Source organism: Cannabis sativa, chromosome X (genome assembly GCF_029168945.1).
Source record: "Cannabis sativa cultivar Pink pepper isolate KNU-18-1 chromosome X, ASM2916894v1, whole genome shotgun sequence".
NCBI classification, from domain to species: Eukaryota; Viridiplantae; Streptophyta; class Magnoliopsida; order Rosales; family Cannabaceae; genus Cannabis; species Cannabis sativa.
In genome coordinates this window covers 68942850-68951414 of record NC_083610.1, presented here as the reverse complement: position 1 = coordinate 68951414, position 8565 = coordinate 68942850, and the positions used below count along the sequence as shown (strand labels likewise).

At 33.7% G+C, this 8565-nt stretch overlaps 1 protein-coding gene across 1 annotated transcript; it reads left to right on the top strand.

Moving 5' to 3' along the window:
• The first annotated feature begins 728 nt into the window (after positions 1-728).
• On the top strand, positions 729-2643 carry LOC133032495 (ornithine decarboxylase-like). The gene has a single exon (XM_061106459.1). The coding sequence runs from the start codon at positions 1124-1126 to the stop codon at positions 2402-2404; it is 1281 nt and encodes a 426-aa protein (XP_060962442.1). The 5' UTR covers positions 729-1123; the 3' UTR covers positions 2405-2643.
• The last annotated feature ends 5922 nt before the right edge of the window (positions 2644-8565 follow it).

The window sequence follows — 8565 nt, the reverse complement described above, 5'->3', positions numbered from 1 at the left end:
TTTTTATGAATTTTAAGTTGTGTTTTGGATAATAATTAATTTATTGAATGATAATTAGTGTGCAATATTTTAATTATTATGTAGTTTAATATTTTTATGAATTTTAATTTTTATTATAAACTTTATCTTTTTATTAGGAGATTTTCCATCCCGTCCCTGCCTCCATTAGGGGACTCCCCACGCCATCTCCTATGGGGAATAAGCGAGGATGAGAATTAAAATCCTTAACGGGGATGGGGACAGTGGAGAATTCTTTGCTAGTATCGTGTGCATCCCTAGTAACGGTATTGCACCTCCCTACTAGACCAATTCAATTTATTGTTTTATATATGTAGGGAAATGTATATATTTAAGGGATTATTTTACAAATACACAAAAATAACAAAAAAATTACAAAATACGATTTATAGAATTTTTAATATTTTTACGATTTTTTGATTTTATTTACAAAAAATACGGTCTTTATGTTATTTTTTGTTGATATTTTAATGTTATTTAGATATTATTTTTATGTAGTTTTCTTATTGTTTTCGTGTTGTTTTTATAAAAAATCGTATTAATATAAAATTAAATTCTTTAAACATAAAAATGTAATTTTTTTACAAACAATAGTGTCATGTAATTATCCCTATATTTAATTATGTATTCTAATTACGATTAATATCTCAAATTTTCTAAAAAGTTAGGTTATCAAAATATGCAAAACGAGTCACATTTATGTAATTAATTTAAGAATTCTATTCTTATCAAAAAAAAAATTAATTTACATCGGCTAAGGCCCCATTTTCCCAAACACAGCCCTAGTTATACCATTCAGCTATTATTCACCAAATCTCACTTAATTGAAGAATTTGAAAATTAAAGTAGCTAGACTCAAAACATTGTCTAGTTTTTCTTTTTCTTTTTCATCTCATTATTTTCACATTTCCAAATTTTCACACCAAGTGTCACCAACCCAAAAACAATTGGCACCACCGGTTTAATGTTTTGCTTCTCCTATAATATAAATAAATAATTATTACCTTCATATACACATGATACTTACTACATACATGTTCCAACCAAATACGTCCTAAACCAAATCCAACTTCTCCTTGTTTTTTCATACGTAGGGTTGGGGAGAATGGGCAGCAATGGACAATCGAACCCAATCATGAGCCTGCAACTTATTTCGGGCTCACCAGGTGTGAGAGGGAAGAAAGTTACACCTATCGATAAACATAATAATGGGTTGATTAGTTTCATGCAAACTATCATTAACGACACCCAATTACAAGAACAAGAACCATTTTATGTTCTTGATTTGGGGGTTGTCGTTAATCTCATGGACGAGTGGACCCGTACCCTCCCAACCGTCAAACCTTTCTACGCCGTCAAATGTAACCCAGACCAAGCTTTACTGGGTGCCATGGCCGCACTTGGCTCAGGTTTCGACTGCGCTAGCCGGGCCGAGATTCAAACGGTTTTGGGCCTTGGAGTTTCCCCGGCCCAAATCGTCTTCGCTAACCCATGTAAACCTGAGGCCCATATCAAGTACGCCGCTACCGTAGGTGTTAACCTAACCACATTCGATTCAAAAGACGAGGTTGAGAAGATCCGAAAGTGGCACCCCAAATGTGGGCTTCTCATTCGGATCAAAGCTCCGGATGATGGCGTGGCCCGATGCCCACTGGGTCCCAAATACGGCGCGCTGCCTGATGAAGTCGAACCTCTCCTTCGAGCGGCTCAAGCAGCGGGACTGACCGTCTGCGGCGTATCGTTCCATATCGGAAGCGGAGACACTCATTCGGGTGCTTACAGAGGTGCCATAGAGGCAGCCAAGACTGTATTCGAGACAGCGGCTCGGCTCGGGTTCCAACAAATGAAAGTGTTAAACATCGGCGGGGGTTTCACATCCGGTGAGACGTTTGAAGAAGCGGCTTCGAACGTAAGAGCCGCTCTGAGAACTTACTTCCCCAATTCTCAAGGGTTGAGCATCATAGCCGAGCCGGGTCGGTTCTTCGGGGAGACGGCGTTCACTTTAGCCGCTAACGTTATCGGGAAGCGAGTTCGAGGCGATTTGAGAGAGTATTGGATTAACGACGGAATCTATGGGTCCATGAATTGCTTACTGTACGACCACGCAACTCTCACGTGCGTACCTCTGGCGTGCTCGTCAAAGCGTGCCAATCCCACGTGCGAAGGAGAAATAACGTATGACTCGACTGTGTTTGGACCCACGTGCGACGCGCTTGATACGGTTTTGACTGGTTACCGGCTACCGGAACTGGAGGTGAACGATTGGCTTTTGTTTACGAAAATGGGTGCTTACACCATGGCGGCTGGGTCCAACTTCAATGGGTTCAACACTTCAGCTATTTTGACCTACCTCGCTTACTCAGATCCGACGACTTTGTATGACTAGTTAGTTTTGTAATTTCACAAAACCTACATTCTTATCAAAATATCTAATGACTCATTTATTTATTTAATATACATGTTATTTTCTATAAGTTGGTTGGTTTAATAGAAATTTAGCAAGTTTTACTTTTTTCTATATTTCTCAATAAGCATTGATATATTTTTAGTTTTTACCGAGCTATCACTATTATATTTGTAGTCATTGATGATTATTTGTTAAATAATTATTTAGAGTTATTTTAATTGCTTATATAATTTTTTTTTATTAATTGTATTATTTTATTTTGGGTAAATACTATTTTGTATTTTGTGTTTTGTAAAAGTTAATAAATGGATCTTCTGTTTTGTTAAATGACAAAATGCATCCTATATTTTCTAAATTGGTAAAAATAAGACATTGGACTCAATTTTTAACAATTTATTTTTTAATACAACCAACTTTAAGACAAGTTTTAACATGACGATACGTAAAATGTAATCGGTTTGTCATAACATCTCTAGATCAAACATTATTATTAAGTTTTATTTTGACAAAAATCGGAAGTGCTCCTATTTGTACAATTTTAGAAAATAGAGAGTCTGTTTTATCATTTAATAAAATAGAGGTCCAATAGGTAACTTTTGCAAAACACATGGTGCAAATAGTATTTAGCCTTTTACTTTTAACTTTATAATTGAATCATAATCTCTTTATTTTCTATACATCTATTTATTCTTATTAGTTATTCTTCTCACATAATTATCATGTCATCAGAGCTAGGTTTATGAGAGTAAGTTTTTTAAGCGTAATCACAGCTTTTTGCGTGTCCATACAATTGGTGTCGTACAACGTCAGTATAGTTCGACAGTCTAACTTTTTGTATTGATTTCTTGTAAAGTTTTTTTATCCGCATAATAGTTTTAGGTATTAGTTTTCACTATACAATTTTGAATTTTCATCTGTTTTTTATTTGGAAATTTTTGCAACTAATTTTGTTTCTGCAATAGCTACCAATAAAGATGATTCCCTTTAAGCGATCAGTGTGAGATTTGATGGAAAGAATCATTCGTATTGGAATTATGTTATGAATTTTTTTTTGAAAGAAACAAAAATGTGGGGTTATATTTCTATAACAAAGAGAAAACTTGCAGATCTATTAGAAAATTAGGAAGTAGACAATTCAAAAATTCTCACCTAGATAGAAAACTCTGTCAAACAATCTATTGGTACCCAGTCAGAAAAGTATGACACAGCAAAAGAAATTTGGGCCATCTTGCGAGACTGTATAAACAGTCTAATTTTGCAAAGCAGTTTCAGTTGAAAATTGATATTAGAGCTATTGGACAAAAAGATATGAGCATCCAAGAGTTCTATTTTGTAATGACGGATCTTTGAGATTAATTGGCACTCACCAAATCAACAGAGATACGTGCTTTTGCATCGTACATTGCTCGTAGAGAGGAACAATAATTAGTTTAATTTTTAATGGCTCTTCATAGTAATTTTGAGGAACTTCGTGATTCTATGTAGCATCATTCTCCGCTTCCCTCAGTTGATTTAGTGGTCAGTGAATTATTAGCAGATGTAACTTGTCTCAAGTCTCAATTAGGAAAAGGTATTCTCTCAACACCTAATTCTTCTATTTTGGCAGTCCCTTTTGCAAACAGATGGTCATTGGAAAGCTCAATGCCTTAAGCTTGTGAATCGTGCTCTGCAACAATTGAAATATCATTCCAAGCCTCCTCATATGGGTAACCAACCACAGTTTAACAACCAAATTCAACCTCCACAATTTATTACTGCTGCAACTATTCTTCCATTTGGCTCTTACGATTTTGCTTCTCTGTTAGAACAATTTTAAAAGTTATATGAGGAGGTTTGCATGCTTCCTCCTTCTAGTATTCCTTGTAGGCAAGAAGAGGTTCACAAGATAAAAAAATTCTCGTATGGTCTTAAATAGGCTCTCTGAGCATGGTTTTAGAAGTTCTCTACAGTTATTTTGTCTCTTGGTTTTGTCTCAGGTGATCATGATTCAACTTTATTTGTCAAGTGTACATTTGCAAATCATATTATTTTTTCCTTATGTTGATGATATGATTATTATAGGAGATGATTTACAGGGAATTGAAGTGTTAAAGTCAGAATTAACTTCTTAGTTTGAGATGAAGGATTTGGGTTATCTACGCTATTTTTTTGGTATTAAAGTTTCCTTTTATCCCAAAGGTTATCTTCTTTCTCAGTTACCGAGATTTTTAAAAACTAATTAAATAAGAGCTTAAGAAATATTAAATGCAATAACGAAGAAGACAAAGATTTTTACATGGTTCAGCGTTAATGAGCCCTAGTCCACGAGTCAGTCTATTGGCCTTAGGAGGCTTGTATAATGTTTTTACAATAGTATTTGTAAAAAATCCTAACTCTACACTCTTAGTTTCTCTTAGAAAAGAAGAAAGCTTAGAGGAAATTTGGTAGAGCTTTAGCTATCTCTCTTTCCATCCCCCTCTTGTATAAAAATCAAGGGGTATTTATAGGCTAAAGTGCGGCATGGACATGACCATGACCCGCCTAGGGTCTTTTGCAATAAGCCCACTATCGGGGTAAAATACATGTAAATAAATGACCGTTGGGCCCCCAAGAAGTTTTCTCGCTTCGTGTGGAGAGGCACCGAGACAATGGGGATTATTGGTCATACAGAAACGTGGCGCCAAAAGGTTTCACCTTGAAAAGAAGATGCTTAGACAAACTATCAAAAAAAAAAAAAAAAGGCATGTTTAGAGGTGGAGTGTACGCACTAACATGGTCTCGGACACAAAAGACAAGATTTGATCTTGTGTCGACAAAGGTATAACTATAGCCGGGCGATCCGAGTCTCTCTTCAAGATAGACGTTCGACTTCTTTTGGGCGGTCAGTGTCTGTGTTTGGCTCTTCGAGCAGTCTTCTAGGTGTCGCTTGGACATATGTTAAGCTTGTTCTTCTTTGGGTTCTGGAGAAATGATTAGGCCTCCGTGTCTCGCATGGCAAGATGTTGCGGGGGCAAGTCTTCGTGTAGCCCTTGGGCCTAATCTATGACCTTGTCTAATTAGGGGGACTTTATTAGTGATCGTTTTAAGGTCGTGCTTCTCATTTTATACCATGTGTCCCTCGTCCAAAAATACGTATAATATTTACCCCCAAGCTTCGAGACTTCTTGAATTGCGGAAGCGTGCAACCTTCTTCTAGATCATTGGAGAGTATTCTTGAGACGTGGGTGTCTTTTAAGAATCACAAGCACCTTTCTCATTTGTCCTTCAATAATTGAAGGGTCACAAGTCGTGTGCAAGGTGCAACTAACTCGCACACGTGAAGTGCCCTTGATGAGTATGTAGTCATCACGCACCTCGCAGAGGGTGTGTTTTCCATGGAAATTCCAATTGACAGTATGCTTATTGATATGACAATCCTTTAATGCACATTGGGCCCGAGACTAGGGGTGTTCATAAAATAGTCGATCCAATTCAATCTGCACAATTCAATCCAATTCAATTCGCAAAGTACCTGATATCCGCACTTGTACAGATTGGATTGATTGGAAAATTCAAAATTCGCACTTGTGCGAATAGGATGTTGATTGACATGTAAAAAGTAACCGATCTAATCCAATTCACACATATTTATAAAAAAAAATAAAAAAGATTATATGTACAATATATATTTTAATGTAAAGAAAATAGTTATTTAAAAGTCTAATACATATAGTAGAAATATATTTCAAAATTTAATAGATCAAATGTATATTTCATTCTTATATATATATATTTTTTTTTCTGCATACAATTTAAAATAAAATTAAATATTTTTTATACATACATTTTTTCCTTTAAATTTTTTATTTGTTATTTTATTTATTTTAATTTGTTGTTGGAGACATAAAATAATAATAATTTATTTTATTTTATTGCTAGTTATGTGAAAAAATATTTTTTTTCATAAATATTAAAAAGTAACCAATCCAAAATAATCGTTCCAATCCGTAATTTTTGCGAATTGGATTGGATTAGATTTACGCTACTGTGCAGATTGAATTGGATCCAAAATATGAAATCTGCACTTAGTGCAGATCGGATGCACTATGAGCAAAATAGTGCGAATTGACCGGATGAACACTCCTAGTGGTGGATGGTGAATTGGCTTGGATTGAGGATTTTCTTTCTTTTCTCATTAATGTATTAAACTTTGATTATTGTTAATAAGAGTTTAATTTCAAAAAATAAAATAAAATTACAATTATATACCTAATTTTTTTAAACGTAAATCTTAATATACATAATTTTTTACTTTTTCCATATATATAAAATTATATGTCTATATATTTCTAAATTTATATTTTAAAATTATCTTTATAATTTTTTTATACGATCATATTGCTAGATTGGCAATAGGAAATAGAAGTTAAGTAGAATAAAATGAGAGAGACACACACAAGATTTATAGTTACCTCTCGTGTCGCGACGGTAATAAAGCTACGTCTACTTCGAATTTGTATTGCTTATGAATAACTAAGGCAAGAACCTCTATATTTTTAGAGAGATATGATCTAACATTATGGGCTCTTTTATGAATGTGAAAAATGTTAGAGATTTTATAACAATGGAAGAAAATCAAGATTTATTATAACTCTATTGTAAAATAATACAAGGACTAAACTAAGAAATTGATTAAATATATGTAACAATACATATATATACACTTTATATTATATATATGAAAGGTAGAAGAGAAGATTACAACACATGTAATATAAAATATGTATATATATATAACAAGAGAAGAATATAGATATATATACATACACTCACTCACAATCTTGAGTGTAGATTAGTGGGGATCACCATAACTCGAACAAGGTATTACACCTTTGTCCAAAAATTTATTTCCCCTTATCTCTAAGCACTAAGAAAATTCTCTAGCTTTAGGAATTATCAAGTCTTTTAGGGTTTCTAGCAAAGTGCTTTCTTAATAGAAAACTTCATCTCTTACAAATGAGCACATTAGACTCCTTTATATAGTGTTTAGGTGATCACACTTAGAATTCAAACTCACCATCTCATTTCTCTCATATAATGAGCATTAATATAGTTTGTAACAACTATATTTCAAACCATTTGAATCCTATCATCAAATTGTGTAACATCTCTTTTATTACACAATATTATGATCAACCAAAAGAAGTTACAAAAGCAATTAACTTTGTAACTCTTCTCCATGTTATAAAGTGTAGGTTACAATTTTAGGTTAAATAAATTATATGTTACACAATTTATTTACCAAATACCTAATACATATTATTCACATAATAATATATATTACTACATTTTAATCTACACTTATTATATTATAAAATAATATAACAATCCCCCACTAGATTAAAATGTGTAACACACTTGTAACATTTATTTAATCAATCAAAATATTATATCAAAATATAACATTCCCCCACTTTGATTGACTAAATACATATTTTTAAGAAGTTTTGCTTAGGTGCATTAGATAAAATGTCTTTCGACTTGAATTTTATTTTAGTGTAATTACCACAAAGTTTGATGAAATTTTGGTTGCCGTAGCATTGAACCATTATTCCTTTAATACAAACCCGTGATAACACACACACCCTCGCTAATGCTCACTTCGAGACCGCATGTCTCGCTCTTGCACCGTTAATGGCCATGTGCAAATTCCAATTCATGGACTCTCTAGAGAATACTCCCAATTCTCATAAGAGGCGGCACCACCTCTAGTCCATATAGGTGGAGTTTTAGTGTCTCACCACTCTTTAGACACTTCTTAAGCTTAAGTGAGTTTTCTTAAGCTTAAGCTCCATTAAAAAACCTTTCGGTTTTAACCCTCAATTTTCACCACATGTACTCATTCATAGATGAGACAATTGAGTACCATATTCACTCTATTGACTTGTTATTACCTATTGAACTTAAGACTAGATGTTTACTAGTGTTAAGATAGGTTACCATCAATGAGCAAAACACTAAGGAAGTTTAGGTCCCATCCTCGAAAATTCTTGCTTTAATCTTGTACGGAGATTAAGCGATTTGTTATAACCTCTCACTATTGATTCCATGTGAATCATGCATGCCAAAATATAGTGTTCACTTTGTGACCACTTTTCTAAGTACTTGCTTTGAAAATTCAA

Coding starts and splice junctions, on each gene's coding strand:
- LOC133032495 (XM_061106459.1), top strand. CDS start 1,124: ATGGGCAGCAATGGACAATCGAACCCAATCATGAGCCTGCAACTTATT.